Source organism: Natator depressus, chromosome 19 (assembly GCF_965152275.1).
Source record: "Natator depressus isolate rNatDep1 chromosome 19, rNatDep2.hap1, whole genome shotgun sequence".
Taxonomy (NCBI): domain Eukaryota; kingdom Metazoa; phylum Chordata; order Testudines; family Cheloniidae; genus Natator; species Natator depressus.
In genome coordinates, this window is record NC_134252.1 from 18,146,830 (window position 1) to 18,164,966 (window position 18,137).

The following is an 18,137-nucleotide window of genomic DNA, read 5'->3' on the forward strand; positions in this document are numbered from 1 at the left end:
ACTCCTCAGCTTGGCTGCTGTCTCCATTGCTCTGGCCCCTGCCACACCTGCAATAAGACATCTTGCACATTTTATTGGGAATCTAGTCCAGCTTGTTGGTTCCCTGGCCTGCATGGCTTCTACAATCAGTTTTTCCTTCTGCCTCAGGATTAAGTCAAGAGGCGCTTCCATGCTATCTAATAGCACCTCAGGCTTGTGGAAGGATGAGTCCAAGGGATTTGGTCCATTTCTTCATGTAATCAGGAAGTTTTTTACATGACTCAAGGTGCAGTTCCAAATGTATCTTTATGTGAAATATGTTTGCTACCTGTGGAGATGCCACTCCAGTTGCTTAACATAGACTGAGTGAAATATGGCTATGACCAAGTTTAGCTGGCCCTGGACCATCATCTCTCCCCAGAGCTATACCAGTCATGCCTAAATGTCTGCCTCTGACCAGCTGGCAATTTGATTATATAATGGTCTCCACTGAGAAGTGGTAATATGACAAATTTATTGACCAGAGGTGTTAGGTAAAAGATGATGGTCACGGTGAAAATAACTCTCAACTGAGCTCCATGGCACATGTAATGCTGTTTTTACAGGTATGCCTTCTAGCCAGTTTGAACCCTGTGCAGTAGAATTGTGAAAATAGATCAGAAAGACACCTAAGCAGTGAGTGACCTATGCACTGAGAGACATTCATGGCAGAACTGTATTGCACGTGATCTCAGCTTACACTGAGACTGCATACTTGGAGATTGGCATGGTACTCTTGGACCACTTGGTGGTTAATCATGTTTGAAGCAAATGTAATTCAGATGGTGGCTGTAGTACTGGTGCACCATTATGAGCACTTTTCTGTGTACACACAAATTATGTTACTGGCTTAAGTATATGGAGGCAAACTTGTCAGATGTCTCTGATCTAGACAAGGCTATGATGGGTTCCATCGTGGTGCTCAAAGTTAGTTAACTTAGTTAAACTTTATAAACTTCTCCACAGATATCCCTCCTTCCAACCTTTCTGCCTTGAAAGTTTTGTGCCCATATAAACAGGTAGAAGCATTTTAGGGCTTTTGCTAAGTAAACAGATGTCTTTATTTTGTTTGCATTTGTCTATAGTGTACTTCTGATGCCTTCCAGTTAATTCACAGAATAAACCTTAGGATACCTTTTTGTTAAAATTGAAAAGGTAGCTGAATGTACTTTAGAGTAGCTGACATTTTCTGCTGCCGTTGGAAGTGAGAAGGCACAGCTTTGAAGAGAAATGAGGTGGCATGGGTTTTAGACCTCTGCAGACGTTTGCAGGCCATTTGACTCGTCTTCCATTCGGCGGAGGAGGTGTCTTCGCCACAGAACAGCATGGTGGGGCAGCCTTTTTTCCTAAGAGGGGAGAGAGTAGTACACAGTTAGAAAGCAATACAGCTAAGCCAGTTCTAAGACAACATCATGGAGTGTGTTCAGCTGTTACGATTATTGTGCTGTTGTTTGTGTGTTAAGTCAAGAGGAAACGAGTTCTTTCTGTTTCAACATCAACAGTAATGTGTGACACAGTTCCTGTTCTACCTTGGTGGGTCTTGCGATTATTGGCAGATTTGCAGGCTTTGGAGCTTCATGGCAGCCCTCAGCTTGGCCGCTTTTCTGAATTCACAGTCCAGGTCAACTCCTCCTGTGTGTGACCAGGAGTTGGGAGGATTTGGGGGGAACCCGGGCCTGCCCTCTACTCCGGGTTCCAGCCCAGGGCCCTGTGGAATGCAGCTGTCTAGAGTGCCTCCTGGAACAGCTGTGTGACAGCTACAATTCCCTGGGCTACTTCCCCATGGCCTCCTCACCATAGGACCTTCCTCCTGGTGTCCGACAATGCTTGTACACCTCAGTCCTCCAACAGTCCGCGTTCTCACACTCAGCTCCTAGTGCCTCTTGCTCCCAGCTCCTCACACGCACACCAACAAACTGAAGTGAGCTCCGTTTTTAAAACGCAGGTGCCCTGATTAGCCTGTCTGAATTGATTCTAGCAGCTTCTTGATTGGCTGCAGGTGTTCTAATCAGCTTGTCTTAATTGTCTCCAGAAGGTTCCTGATTGTTCTGGAACCTTCCCTGTTACCTTACCCAGGGAAAAGGGACCTACTTAGCCTGGGGCTTGTATATCTGCCTTCTATTACTCTCCTATAGCCATCTGGCCCGACTCTGTCACAAATGTTAAACTATTGTAGCATGATTTGGGTGAGGACAAACAGTACTTGTTGAATTAGAAAACAGATTTGCGTTGTTTAGCACTGGGGGAAGCTACCTCTAATTCCCAGGAAATAGCGCTTAACTGGTAAATTGCAGTGACTTCCTGTGAAAGTTGATAAGTCTTAAATTTTTAGGCCCTGATGACATTTTGAAAAATTTTGTCCTGGTTTCGTGTCCTAGATAATTGCATCTGTGCAAAGCTGAGTTTACACTGGTGCGGCTTATTACTGAAGTATGTCATATGGGTGTATGCTTGGGGTTTGTAGTGCTCTAACTACATTGATATAATCAAATCAGTGCATGTTTTTTGTATTATCACCAAGGCTGTTGACAGTAGTTTGTTAGCATTTTTCTAGTAAAAATTAAATAAATCATTTACCAATATTAACGTTTTACTTGAAAGGTGACCTACATTAGAAATTAAGGTCTTTCCTACCCTGGAAGACTGTGGAAGACTAATAGGATTATGACATTACAATCACTAAGGAAGTGAGACTTGATTGAGAGGGGTTTTTCTTTTTGAGTGCTAGTCTCTGTGTGTGTTCCTCTGTGGAGTACCTATGTACTCCTTGCCCCCAGAGCTGAGGAATTTTGCAAGCAATGTCCATTGGTCCACATGTGCCCTCTGGCTCACTTAGTGCCTCTGACCATGGAGATAGAGGGTGGGGTGGACTGACGGCCTCTCCAGTTTCTTATCACCGCCACATCGTCTGGATTGGAACCTCCAGTCTGAAGCTTCAGCTTTCTTCTGTAACAGTGAAAATATATTTAGATATCTGTAAATAGATTTTATATTCTTGAGTTTTAAAATTTTTATATGACAGTTTGTGTTATATAGTCTCCCCAACCCCCGTACTCTATTGAAGTTCTGGGCTTCAAAATCTGTGCTTCCTGCCTGCAATCCTTCTTGGTCATCAGTGACGACCAATGCTGCTTGTACTGCTTTGGGGTAGCCCACATCATGGCAAGATCCAGTATATGCTGTTCATTCCCTATCTGTGCCTGGGAAGGGCAAGAACTTCACCTTACAAAGCACCTAATGGAAAAGGTCATGAGGCCGTGGTCGGACCCAGGCTCGGGGACCCCACCATACATCAACCTGACTCAGGAGTGAAGGAGTCTACCCCCAGAGGTCCCTGTATGGGGTCTTATCAGGAGTGCAAGTTATGTCTTCCTCCAAATCCACTTTGAAGAACCTAGGTCTACAGAGGCAACATGCACTAAGCTTCCACCTCTCCCCCCACAAAAAGAGAATACAGCTGCTCTCTCCCCTTATGGAGTGGGCCCAGAAGAGGCGGAGGAAGCAAGGTCTCTGTGTCCCCATGCTGCTTCCTCCAGCATCTCTCTTCCAGAGTGGGGAACCAGGTCCAGGGGGTTACCCTGGGGACCACCCAGGTTACCCAGCCACCATCTCCTTCTAAGGGAACCTTCAGAGCCCAAAACTGGCCTTCTCCTTCCAGACCAGGGAGCTGGGTTCAGTACTTCCTCTTTTAGGACTCGAGCACTAACATAACCCCTTACATGCATGTCTGCGCATATGTGTATCTTCTTCTGCGTTGCCTTACTTCAATATGCAGCCTGGTATTTACACTCAGACTAACTTATTAGCATAAACAGATCGACCCAATGTACTGTATTGGTTTTTGTTAACATAATCAGTATTTTAATGTGTTTGAGTGGTCCAGATTTTGGTGAAAATCAGTGTAACAAAACCAACTAATAGCTTTTGTAAAACCCAGGATCTTTTTGTAAAAATTGAAAACTAAGTCCTTGGGAATGCTGGAGTATTGCTTGTGTGCCATCCAAATATCTGGAACCATTTTACTAATTGCCCCTTTAATATGCAAATGTGAACTGTAGAGGCTGATCTGTCTAGTTCAGATCCTGTCCGCTTTGTTGGATTCATGCATGCATGCGCCTCTGTCCCCTCCCACTTTGCTTGCTTTGCTCTTACACAAGCTCTCTGTGCCTAAGGTTTGCAGCTGGTTGCCTAAGGGTATGTCTACACTACAAAATTAGGTCGAATTTATAGAAGTTGATTTTTTAGAAAGCGATTTTATACAGTCGATTTTGTGTGTCCCCACAGTAATGCACTAAGCGCATTAAGTCGGCAGAGTGCGTCCACAGTACCGAGGCTAGCATCGACTTTTGGAGCATTGCACTGTGGGTAGCTATATCACAGTTCCCGCAGTCTCCGCCGCCCATTGGAATTCTGGGTTAAGCTCCCAATGCCTGACGGGGCAAAAACATTGTCGTGGGTGGTTTTGGGTACATGTCGTCAGTCGCCCCTCCCTCCATGAAAGCAATGGCAGACAATCGTTTTGCTCCTTTTTTCAGTGCGGGTGCCATACTGCTTTCAGCAGACGGTGCAGTAGGACTGCTAACCGTCATTGTCATCCACCGCTTCCACTGCCACTCTGCTCTCCTGATGCTATGAATCCACCTCGCAGGTCCTCTGTATATGATCATCGTCATCCACTGCTTCCGCTGGCACTCTGCTCTCCTGGTGGTCTCTCAGGGTCGCTTCCGCTGCAACTCTGCTCGGCTGCTCTTGTCTCGCCATACCCCGGCAAGTGTGCAGCCCGCTTCGCTGTTGTGTCCTGGCAGCAGACTGTGCAGTAGGTCTGCAAAACTGGTCATCCAGCCACCGCTTCCCCTGCAACTCTTCTGTCCTGCAAACACCATACCACGGCAAGCATGGAGGCCGCTCAGATCACCGCGGCAGTTATGAGCATTGTAAACACCTCGCACATTATCATGCAGTATATGCAGAACCTGCAAAAGCAGGCAAGGAGATGACTGCAGCGTGGTGATGAGGACATGGACATAGACTTCTCTCAAAGCACGGGCCGGCAATTTGGCCATCCTGGTGGCAATGGGACAGGCTCATACCATGGAATGCCGATTCTGGGCCTGTGAAACAAGCACAGACTGGTGGGACCTTATAGTGTTGCAGGTGTAGGATGATTCCCAGTGGCTGCAAAACTTTCACATGCCTAAGGGCACTTTCATGGAACTTTGTGACCTTGCTTTCCCCTGCCCTGAAGCTCAAGAATACCAAGATGAGAGCAGCCCTCACAGTTCACAAGTGAGTGGTGATAGCCCTCTGGAAGCTTGCAGTGCCAGACGGCTACCGGTCACTCGGGAATCAATTTGGAGTGGGCAAATCTACTGTTGGGGCTGCTGTGATCCAAGTAGCCAACACAATCACTGAGCTGCTGCTATCAAGGGTAGTGACTCTGGGAAATGTGCAGGTCATAGTGGATGGCTTTGCCGCAATGGGATTCCCTAACTGTGGTGGGGCAATAGATGGAACGCATATCCCTATCTTGGGACCGGACCACCAAGGCAGCCAGTACATAAACCGCAAGGGGTACTTTTCAGTGGTGCTGCAAGCACTGGTGGATCACAAGGGACGTTTCACCGACATCAACGTGGGATGGCCAGGAGAGGTACATGACGCTCGCATCTTCAGGAACTCTGGTCTGTATGAACAGCTGCAGCAAGAGACTTACTTCCCAGACCAGAAAATAACTGTTGGGGATGTTGAAATGCCTATAGTTATCCTTGGGGACCCAGCCTACCCCTTAATGAAGCCATACACAGACACTTTGGACAGTAGTCAGGAGCTGTTCAACTATAGGTGGAGCAAGTGCAGAATGGTTGTAGAATGTGCATTTGGACATTTAAAAGTGCGCTGGCGCAGTTTACTGACTCGCTCAGACCTCAGCGAAACCAATATTCCCATTGTTATTACTGCTTGCTGTGTGCTCCACAATATCTGTGAAAGTAAGGGGGAGATGTTTATGGCGGGGTGGGAAGTTGAGGCAAATCGCCTGGCTGCTGATTATGCACAGCCAGACACCAGAGCGGTTAGAAGAGCACAGCAGGGCGTGCTCCACATCAGAGAAGCTTTGAAAACCAGTTTCATGGCTGAACAGCCTACAGTGTGACAGTTCTGTTTGTTTCTCCTTGATGAAAACCCGCCTCCTTGGTTCGCTCTACTTCCCTGTAAGCCAACTGCCCTCCCTTTTCCCCTTCGATCACCACTTGCAGAGGCAATAAAGTCATTGTTGTTTCAAATTCATGCATTCTTTATTAATTTGTCACACAAATAGGGGGATAACTGCCAAGGTAGCCCGGGAGGGGTGTGGGAGGAGGGAAGCACCGGGTGGGGTAGCGGAGGAGGGAAGACAAGGCCACACTGCACTTCAAAACTTATTAAATGTCAGCCTTCTGTTGCTTGGGCAGTCCTCTGGGGTGGAGTGGTTGGGTGCCTGGAGCTGCCATGCCCCCTCTCCCCCCAGCGTTCTTGGGCGTCTGGGTGAGGAGGCTTGGGGAGGAGGGCAGTTACACAGGGGCTGCAGTGGCAGTCTGTGCCTTTCCTGCATCTCAACCATACGCCGGAGCAGATCAGTTTGATCCTCCAGTAGCCTCAGCATTGCATCCTCTATCATGCTGCCACCACCTGTCCTCTTGATCCCGCCATCTGTCCTCAACCAGGTGACCATGGATGATATCACTCTCCTGAGGATAACACAGAGAGATAAAGAATGAATGTTGCTTGAATGCCAGCAAACACCTGGACCACACTCTACCATGTTTTCTTATGCAGCGATTTGCCAGCAGATCGAGGGACGTGATCATTCCCCTCTATTCGACATTGGTGAGGCCTCATCTGGAGTACTGTGTCCAGTTTTGGGCCCCACACTACAAGAAGGATGTGGATAAATTGGAGAGAGTCCAGCGAAGGGCAACAAAAATGATTAGGGGTCTGGAACACATGACTTATGAGGAGAGGCTGAAGGAACTGGGATTGTTTAGTCTATGGAAGAGAAGAATGAGGGGGGATTTGATAGCTGCTTTCAACTACCTGAGAGGTGGATCCAAAGAGGATGGCTCTAGACTATTCTCAGTGATAACAGGTGACAGGACAAGGAGTAATGGTCTCAAGTTGCAGTGGGGGAGGTTTAGGTTGGATATTAGGAAAAACTTTTTCATTAGGAGGGTGGTGAAACACTGGAATGCGTTACCTAGGGAGGTGGTGGAATCCCCTTCCTTAGAAGTTTTTAAGATCAGGCTTGACAAAGCCCTGGCTGGGATGATTTAGTTGGGGATTGGTCCTGCTCTGGGCAGGGGGTTGGACTAGATGACCTCCAGAGGTCCCTTTCAACTCTGATATTCTATGATTCCAGACTATGTGCTACTGGCCTGCGGTGGTAAAGTGTCCTATCATGGAGGATGCAATAAGGCTGCCTCCCCAGAAATCTTTTGCAAAGTTTTTGGGAGTACCTCTAGGAGAGCTTCATTGAGATGTCCCTGGAGGATTTCTGCTCCATCCCCAGACACGCTAACAGACTTTCAGTAGCTGTACTGGCTGCGAATGGATCCCAAGTCTTCAGGGCAAATTAATCATTAAACATGCTTGCTTTTAAACCATATACTTATATTTACAAAGGTACACTCACCAGAGGTGTCTTCTCCGCCTTCATGGTCTGGGAGCCCGGCTTGGGAGGGTACTGTCTCCAGGCTGATAAACAGTTCCTGGCTGTCGGGGAGAACAGTTTCTCCGCTTGCCTGGTGTGCGCTATCTTCAACCTCCCCCTCCTCATCATCTTCCTCGTCCCCAAAATCCTCATCCCTGTTGCGTGAGACTCCTTTAGAGGAGTCCACGTACAGGTGTGGGGTAGTTGTAGGGGCACGCCCTAGAATTGCATGCAGCTCATCATAGAAGCGGAATGTCTGGGGCTCTGACCCCGAGTGGGCATTTGCCTCTTGGGTTTTTTGGTAGGCTTGCCTGAGCTCCTTAAGTTTCACACAGCACTGCTGTGGGTCCCTGTGATAGCCTCTGTCCTTCATGCCCTTGGAGATTTTTTCAAATATTTTGGCATTTTGTCTTTTGGAATGGAGTTCTGATAGCACAGATTCTTCTCTCCATACAGTGATCAGATCCAGTACCTCCCGTTCGGTCCATGCTGGAGCTCCTTTGCGATTCTGGGACTCCATGGTCACCTCTGCTGATGAGATCTGCACGGTCACCTGTGCTGATCAGCTTGCCACGCTGGCCAAACAGGAAATGAAATTCAAAAGTTTGCGGGGCTTTTCCTGTCTACCTGGCCAGTACATCCGAGTTGAGAGCGCTGTCCAGAGCGGTCACAATGGAGCACTGTGGGATAGCTCTCGGAGGCCAATACTGTCGAATTGCGTCCACGCTAACCCAAATTCAATCCGGCGATGTCGATTTCAGCGCTAATCTCCTCCTTGGGGAGGAGTACAGAAATAGATTTTAAGAGCCCATTAAATTGACAAAAATGGCTTCGTTGTGTGCATGGGTTCAGGGTTAAATTGATCTAATACTGCTAAATTTGACCTAAACTCTTAGTGTAGACCAGGGCTAAGTGAGAGTGGAGGATTGATCTGTGATGCAGCCCTTGTTTTGATATTCCACCTTTCTCTCCTGAATCTAGATTAAATTTTAAAACAATACTGCGTCTTTTGGGTCATTAAAAGATGGTTGAATTTTTAGGCCTGAGAACTTTGAAAGATTAGCACTGCAGCACATAAGAACATGTTAACTGCTGTGCATTACACTTGGTAATCATTAAGGAAATTGCTAGTTTCTAGTACCTGGGTGTCTGGAATGTCTGATTAGATTATTGAGCCCTGTAGCAAACATACACCAGTCACTTTTTCAAGTAGTCCCATTAAACTCAATGGAACTGCTTATATGAGTTAAGTTACATGTACCTTTGCAACATTGGACCCCTAGTCTGTTGTTATAGTTGGATTGTTTGAAGTAAACTGTGTTTATAGGGGAGATTTATCTGTAGTTTAAGCATAAGTTTCTATGATGACACTTCCTGGAGTTCAGTCATTACATATTGAATTTTGTATTTTGGAACCAGAGTTAGTGTTAAGTGTATCGGTGCCATAAGCAAGTAATAATTTTGGCAGGTGACTGTGAGCCAAAAGAAGAGTCAATATTTTGTTCTCAAAATATAATTTGAAAAGATTTGGTAAATTTGTATTGCTGATAACTGCCCATAGAAAGATATTGAAATATAGGAACATCCCTAATATAGACTTAAATTAAAGCTGAGTACATGTTGTCTTGCTTTTTTCCTTTACCTCACTTTTTCATTTTTAAAATGTTCCATTCTGTATTTTGTTTGCAGTTCTTTTTTTCTGCCATTATCCCCTCACCACCTCTTTCCTTTAACTCCTTGGGTCTTCCTGCTATGACTTTTGTCTGTTTGTCTCCCCCTCCCCAGCTTTTTGAGATTGATAGATTGAGTCAAGGGAAAACAGTATCTGTCTCCCACTCCCCTAGATTATTGCCTCAGTCTCCTCCCGTTGTAGTTCCAGGGATGTTGCGGTTGACTCTAAGGGTTGGCTCCTTCATCTTTAGACAGGCTTCCAAGGATGGAGTTCCTTAAGGTTGCTGCTGCTACCACCTTTTTTCTTTCTTGAAGTTAAGTGTGGGAGAAAGGAAGGTGATTCACAGAGTCAGAGATGATTCTTTTCAGAGTAGCAGCCGTGTTAGTCTGTATTCGCAAAAAGAGAAGGACTTGTGGCACCTTAGAGACTAACCAATTTATTTGAGCATAAGCTTTCGTGAGCTACAGCTCACTTCATCGGAGTGTAGCTCACGAAAGCTTATGCTCAAATAAATTGGTTAGTCTCTAAGGTGCCACAAGTCCTCCTGTTCTTTTTAGAGATGATTCTGCTGCTTGTAAGGAGTTGGGCATGAGAAGAGTCTAGAGTAGAAATCTTGGAGCAAAAGTTTGGCAACATTGTTGACACCTTACATGAGTGCCTAACAGGCCTGTGCTGCCAATGTTTCAGTTCACATTTTCCTACTTTTACGGAGACATTTTATATGCTGGAAGTCGTGAGACCTCTCTTTGAATCTAGGTTTTGTCACTTACACACTGTGACTTTGGGCAGGTTGCTTCCCTCCTGTATCTAGTGTGTCTATCTGCAATATGAAGAGTGATTCTTACTCACCTTTGTAAAGCACTTTGAATTGTATAGATAAAAAATGCTGTGTAACCGCTAAGAAATATTAGAACACTACAAACAGTGCTTTCTCTCGGAATAGTCCTTGTGTTGAAAGCCTTTATTAATGTTTCACTATGCAAAACCATTTTTAAACAGTTTGTTTTGGGAGAGGAGTTTTTATTTATAATGTGATTTCCGACTCTTTGATCAGAAGACCTGCTAAGTTGCTGAAGAAACAGTTGTAACCTGTTCCTTAAGGCTTATTGTAAACTTGGAGTAGTATAAAGATGTTCAGAGAATCTGGTGTTTTTTTAAAACTAACGTGCATCTGAATTTGCACTGCCTATCCCTCGCAGGCAGAATGTGTGATATCAATCTATGTGGATCAGGTAAACTTTAGTAAAGAGTCATTGTAGGCTCAGATGGTGAGGTGCTGTTTAAGGCTGCTGATTTTATGCTATATACACTGCCAACCTGTTGATTTTAAATGTTAGTGTGCTACTTCAGAATTTTTTTTATTTTTCATTGTTTAATATTGTGAATGTTGATTCTATCCTGTCTTTTAATGGAGATCATGTTAACCTCTGCATTTTTTTCATTTGCTTGTGCACAGAGATATTAATGCAGCTCTTTTTTCAATATTAATCTCTACTGTAGCAAGGGAAATCACTCTTATCTGTCTTGAAGTTGCTTATTTTTAGTTTTGAATATATTTGTAGAATTGATAGAAAATATACTCCAGATTTTAAGAGTTGTAAAGGTAAGTCATATTTTGCACCTAAACAGTCTTGTGGTGTACTTTAATAAAGAGTAAGGTTCACTGGCATTTTATGTCTGAAAAAAAATTATAAACTGATTACCTTTTTATTTGTAATAGGAATGAAATATAGTCAGTGCCTCATATTTTTCTCCTCTATTTATAATAGGTGCGTTCAATGGATGAACTGAACCATGATTTTCAAGCACTAGCTCTGGAGGGAAGGGCTATGGGAGAGGTAAGTGAAACATCTTTAGAACAGGTGTGTGTATGTGTGATGGAACGAAGGGAGAAGAGGTCATTCTTCAGAAATGAGAGGTGGATTCTCTTCTCAAAACTACATCCACTACTCCTCCCTTGAGGAAGTCCTGCATCATGGCTGTTGCAAAAAGTCTATTAGGAGGCACTCCAACCTAGGAAGAGAAACATCTGAGCCTTCCAGGTGTTCTACCATCAGCAAGTAATAAAATGGTGCTTGTGCTGAATGGTGGAAACATTAGAATGGAACTTGCTTAGTTTATGTGAAGGGCTTGTCTGCAATAGCAGGGAACTGGAGTTGATGACCCAAGAGATCCCTTCCAGTTGTATGGCCTGTGTTCCTATGTCTTGCTACGAGGTATCATACACTTGTCCCATGTTCCTTTTAGGTATACAGGTAATTAATAGACAACATTACCAAGGCTGCTGCTTTTTTTTTTTTTTTTTTTTTTTTTGGTAAGTGATTGTTCTCCATTTCTATAGGCAGCTTTAGCTATTGTGATGAAGTTTAAAAAGCTATACATGGAGATCTTGCCGCTTTAAACTAGTTAGACATCTTAACCTCATGCTTCAAAACTGATAGGTGCCTATTTCTGTGTAAGTTAATAAGAACACTGCGAAGGGGCAACGTCAAGGGTGGTAACTGGGGCAAAAAGCAGGATTCCCCTCTCCACTAAAATGATCCTCAGTCCATGAAGTTGTGTGGGTAAAAAGTTCTCTTGTGAGTTTACCAATGCCAGCAGAAGAGTTAGAAAGAAGGTTATCAGGTCTTAAATGAAAAAAAGTAATAATAATTTACTTGATTCTTGTATCCTAAGAGGAAATGTAGAATTACTAGCTTCAGATATGGTGTGAAATGTGACAACGCAAATGACCAGCCCAACTTTAAATGTCCATGTTAGTTGCAAAACATGTTTTGCTCTCCTGGTCTCTTCCGGCTCACTTTAATATTCCTTCTGCTGTTCAAAGACCAGTTTATTTTCTCTTCTGTCTTGTGAGTTGGCTGGCTGGCTCCTCAAGCCAGTGTTCTTGTCAGAGTGGATAAAAATCAATGATTTTTTAAAAAAACCCAAAATACAGGTTTATTTAGAATTAAATTTGAAATAGACAACCTATGTTAAGGCCTGAACTTATTATAATCCTATTAAAATAATTTAAATTCAGTTCAGTTATTCAAGTAGTAAATGTTTGCTGCCAGAGTTTTAAAGAGAGTCAAGTTATTGAACAGGTGTAAATGTCTGTCTAAGCACCTGGAACCAGAGTTTGAAGAGCCAAACCAGTTTTTTTATAGCTGTAGGTGCAGAGAGAATATTTATTTTCAGTTCAGTCGCTATTTCAATTTAATCACTACTTCATTCAAAGTTGAGTAACCTGTTGGAGTTAGAAAAAGCAGGAAAGTCTTGTTTTCCTCTTCAAATATCTGAATAAAAATGGAGGGGTGAGGATGAGATCTGCTAATTCTTAAATCTTGAAGGACATGGTTGTTGGGGATAATTTCAGTTTGCTAACTATAAATATTTTGTTTTAATAAATCAGTTTTAAACGTAAAATGTAGAATCATAGAATCTAGGGTTGGAAGGGGTCATCAGTTCCAGTGCTGAGGCAGGACCAAATAAACCTAGGTGTTTTGATAAATATTACATATCTAGCACATTTAACATCATTTAAAAATGGGTTGTGCATTTTAATTGAATTCCAGTTTCCATCCAAATGATCTTGGCACTAATCATTTAATAAATACCGCATCATTCACTGTTCTCTATCATAATGTAAATATTAAGAATCAGAATAAATGTATATTAAGCTATGAAGTTACTTAAAAGAACATGTACAGATATACTATATCCTCCTAATTAGGGGAAAAATTAGTTTAAAGTCTGTATTTAGTTGAAAATCAACATGTTGTAATGATTACCAGCCAATGAAACTTGACCTTTCTTTATGAAAATAATGAAGTACAGAAGCAAAAAGAGATTAAAATAGATATAAATCAAGGCTTCCTGCTTGCTGATTCTGATCTCTCTTAATTTTTGTAAAGAGAGTGACATTGCTGTTTACAAAAGAACTTTGCACAGTGTGCTATTGTTCTTTATCCATGCCAGCTACATGGGATTAGCAGTTTAGATGTAATGTATATTTAATTTCTAAAAAAATCCACCTTGCTTATTCCTCAGATTGTAATGCCTTTGATGTCTCTGTTCCCTGGCTGAACAGCTCAGTTATTTGCAGTGATCTTCCACACTCTTGTTGGTTTTCAGTAGGGGAGCATTGCTAGGGAAAGCTTTAACATGTACACTTGTCTCGTTGTTGGTCATAATGTTCTGTTTGGTATTGACTGTGTGAGGGTCCACAGTCTACATAGATGTACTGTATCACATATTATAGATTGAAAGTTGATTTCCATCTAGTCCCTCTCCAGCCAGGGCAAGACTTTTTTTTTTTTCCTTCAGCACATTTTCTAGAGCTATGTCCAGTCAGGTTTTAAATACCCCAAGCAGTTGGGCTTCTGCCACATCCCTTAGACCAGGGGTGGGCAAACTACGGCTCGTGGGCCGGATCCTGCCCATCGTGGCTTTGGATCCGGCCCACGGGATTGCTCCCCATGGTGCCGCAGACCCCGTGTCGCTCTCAGAAGCAGCTGGCACCATAAGGGGGCAGAGGGCTCTGTGTGTTGCCCTTGCCTCCAGGCACCCCCCAGCTCCCATTGGCTGGGAACGGGGAACTGTGGCCAATGGGAGCTTCGGGGGAGGTACCTGAAGGCGTGGCAAGGGCAGCGTGTCCTTGCTCCCCCCTTCCCCGGGGCCCTGCACGGACATGGTTCCAGCTGCTTCCCTGAGTGGCGCAACATGGGGCCAGGACAGGCAGGCAGGTAGCCTGCCCTGTCCCCGGTGTGCGCCCCTTCCACCCCGAACTCCTGCCCTAAGCCCCCTGCCTGCACCTCGCACCCCTCCTGCACCTCAACTCCCTGCCCTGAGCCCCCTGTCGCACCCCTGCTGCAGTCCGCACCCCTCCTCTGCCCCAGTCCCTTGCCCTGAGCCCATTCCTGCACACCGCACTCCCTCCCGCACCCCGGCCCTGCATACAATTTCCCCGCCCAGATGTGGCGTTCGGCCCAAAAAGTTTGCCCACCCTTGCCTTAGACTCTTATGGCCCAGTACATCCCTAGAAGCTTTCCTAACATTCATTGGGAATTCTGCTATCCTGAAGTTTTGTCCTCTTGTGACATCTTTAAATAATTCCTTTGCATCCTTAATGTTTGCACCTTTAATATATTTGTAGACCATTCTCTGTCCCCTCCCTCCTACGTAGGTGCTGCTTAACCAAACAGTGCATGTTTAGTTTTAACTATTCCTCATAAGTCGAACACTCCTCTCCATATCATTTTAGTTATGTGATAAATAAAAACAGTTCACCAAGCTTCCCAACTAGTCCCAGCATTCAATTGCTGGTCAAATACCAGAGTGAGGTTGATGCCCAGTGTGAAAGTAGATAGACCTATTCAAAAATAAAACTGCAAAATAGCAGATGATTCAACAGGCTTATGCTCAGTATAGTACTCAAAGAACAGAGCTACACACCAAGATAGCTGTTCCAAGGTATTTTCAGTGTTTGAATCATTGCAAGAGGCAAGTAACAAAGCTCTTAAGTGGAAATAAGATAAATCATAAAGTCTGATCCTGTCCTCAGAGGATCTTAAAATATGTTCCAGTGCAAAAAGTCCCCCTGGCAAAGTTCCTTGGATTACAAACATCATCCAGTCCATACGTGCAGCTAATATGCTGAAATCTGCTGTATGGAACTACAAAAATCCTGCCCATTCCACCTTGAACTATTGTCAATATACAGACATCAAAAAAGAAAAGTACTTACTTTCCTCAGGCTAAGCAGAAATACTTTGGATGATGTACCCAATATTACCAAATCTCTCTGTAGTAGAGCTCTACTACGTACACATTCCAGAAGAGGAGGAGTACTTGTGGCACCTCACGAAAGCTTCTGCTCAAATACATTGGTGAGTCTCTAAGGTGCCACAAGTCCTCCTGTTCTTTTTGCGGATACAGACTAACACGGCTGCTACTCGGATTCCAGAAGAGGCAGCTTTAGTGTGGAGTGGCTTCTTTTTTCATTAAATTTTATTCTTTCACTAACACAAGGAAGTTTTAAAAATCATTCTGCTTGTCCACCCCCATTCTAGTCTGTTGTGGAGACCAGTCCCAAGGGGGCTTTAGATTCCATTGGTGACCCTTTAGTGACAATCCCGTTTTGCTTTGACAAATGCTACTCTTCAAAATGCCTTTCTTCTTACATTTGGTATGTTGTGAGAATTGCAGCTCTGTAGCCATAGAAGGGGGACAGCACCAGCCCAAGCTTCTCTTGCACAGCTCCATCAGTGTAGCTGCAGGGACTACCTTGGACTGTGAGAAGTATACTTCAGTCTGTACAGCCCATTCAGTCCTTGGCCTTTGCTGAGAATCTTGGAGTGTTGATACTGGTTGTTCTTTCCAGCCGGTTCCCAATAGGCTACCAAATTTACTTGACATACTGGGTAAAAGCTGTTTAGCAGCCTGTTGTAGCTCTTAGTCACTATCGAGTTGGGGTGGATTTAAACCAACCAATTTGAATTGCAAAAGCTTAATAGCTCATTACAGATTCACTGACCCAGCCCTTAAAATGCTTGTTTTTAAGTCATGTGATTGGATGTTTTCTCAGTTGCTAGATTCAATCTTCCCAGGAATTGTGATCCCTCTTTGGGAGGCTGTAAATGGCTGCTCTTCCCCATCCCTTTGCAGATGTTGAATGACATAGGGTAAAAATGCATGTTTGTAGTTCCATACAATAGTAGTTCAGAACAAAATATTGCTGCTTCCCGAATTACACCATCTCTGTGTTTTTTAAACGTGCTGTGTTAGTGACTTTCACATGAGGTCTGGTCCCTCCATCCACTATTCACAAAGATCAGGAAACAGTGTTGTGCAGGTGCTCTCTGAGTAGAGTTCTTATCTCTTTTGCAAGACACATCTGACCAAATTGTGCCATTTGGTCATAGGCCCACGATGGCTCTGTGTAGAACCTCTCTGCCCAATCAGGAGTGCAGGGAAGTAGTGCTTAAGAAGGCACAATCCCACCCAAGCAGACTGGCATGCCAGAGGATGATGCAGGCTGATCCAGTCTCTCAAGGAAAGAGGTTCATGGTCCTAGCTCCTTCCCAGAATCTTTAGGGCATCATGTACCCCTTAGGCACACACCAGTGGGCTGCACAAGAGGGCATGAGGAAGGCTCCTTGCGGGCTCCTCTCTCCACCTGCGAAACTATCTGACCCTTTAACAGGAGGGTAAGTTTAAGTCCTGAGCTTCCATACCTTTAGGAATCTAGATATTTGACTTTTGCCACAGGCATGAATCTCTGTCACTTAACTCCTTCATCTACTCAATTTAAGAGCAGTTTGCTCACTTTACAGCCACATTATTACCAGAGCAAATGATGCAGTGTTCGATGTTGGTGATTCTTGCTTCTAGTTTATCTGTAACTTGTTTTTAGCACAGTCGATGCTTTTGCTTCGCTGTTTTTTTTTTCTTGTGCTGATCTAGTTCTGATTATAAATTTCCTGCCTTGACAGAAAAGCTGGAACTGAATGCAAATTAGATCTGTGTCTCTGTTTTCTCCCATCCTTTCTGTAGTCATATTGTTTGGAATCTAGAGAATATCAATTCACTTGGTTACAGTGAGTGTTGAGAGAGGAGTCCAGGAGGTGTGGTTTGGCTTTAAAGCACGCTAGATGTGTTCCCAGTTGGCTTCCTTCTCCTTATTCTACAAAACGTTTTCATCTGTGCATGTTATTCAGCTGTTAAACTTTTCTCGATTGTAACCATGCTGAAAAGTGGCAAACTTTAAAACAACATAAGGATACTTCTATGCCAGTGATTCCAACAATACATTGAAAAAAAAACGAGGAGTACTTGTGGCACCTTAGAGACCAACAAATGTATTTGGGCATAAGCTTTCATGGGCTAAAACCCACTTCTGGGTTTTTTTGCTGATAGACTAACACGGCTACCACTCTGAAACCGTACATTGGTTTATCAAAAGGCCAAAACACACTCATTGTCTTACAAAACAATGTTTGAAGATTCTTAGAAGACCAATAAAAAAATTATGCTAGCTGGAGACAGTTGTGGCAGTGAACGATTAATGAGAACAGATAAATATTTGCATGTAAATAAAGATTAAACAACTTGAATTTGAGATGTTAGAACTTCTTCCTTTTAAATTTAGAATTTAAAAAAATCTAGCAAACTCTCCCAGCCCTGGAAAAAGAGTCCCCCTCCTCCTCCAACAACCAAAAGCAGTTCTGATCTAAAATCTTTCAGAGTAGCAGCTGTGTTAGTCTGTATCTGCAAAAAGAAAAAGAGAGTACTTGTGGCACCTTAGAGACTTAACAAATTTATTTGAGCATAAGCTTTCGTGGGTTACAGCCCACTTCATCGGATGCATCTAGCTCACGAAAGCTTATGCTCAAATAAATTTGTTAGTCTCTAAGGTGCCACAAGTCCTCCTGTTCTTTTTTCTAAAAATCTTTGCAACTGGGATTTAAAAAGTAGCTGCTCAGGATATTATGGATGAATCCACTGGATTTAAAAGAGCATTCTGAATGCTCCAGAAGAAAATCCATCAAAAGCTATAAGTGAGGAGTCCACCTTAAAATTACATGATCAGAGAAAGAACCACTATGTTTGAGAGCCTCCCTTTTTCTGTGCCGGTCTGTCAAGATCATGCTTATTTATATTCGTCCTCCTGATCCCCGACATCAAGCTTGTGACCCAAGTGAAAAGGCATTCCCCAGTTCCATTAAAAAGGATCACCTTGGAGAAAACACTTCTCTTCTGCTTAGCAAGGTCCTGATCCTG

At 43.8% G+C, this 18,137-nt stretch overlaps 1 protein-coding gene across 8 annotated transcripts in view; it reads left to right on the forward strand.

The window, feature by feature from the left end:
* PUM1 (pumilio RNA binding family member 1) overlaps nt 1–18,137 on the forward strand; it is a 130,847-nt gene that overhangs the window by 23,264 nt on the left and 89,446 nt on the right. For all 8 annotated transcript variants that reach the window (XM_074934155.1, XM_074934158.1, XM_074934159.1 and 5 more), the window contains exon 3: nt 11,144–11,212. In XM_074934155.1, the coding sequence (XP_074790256.1) occupies nt 11,144–11,212 (69 nt within the window). The remainder of the gene's footprint in view (nt 1–11,143; nt 11,213–18,137) is intronic.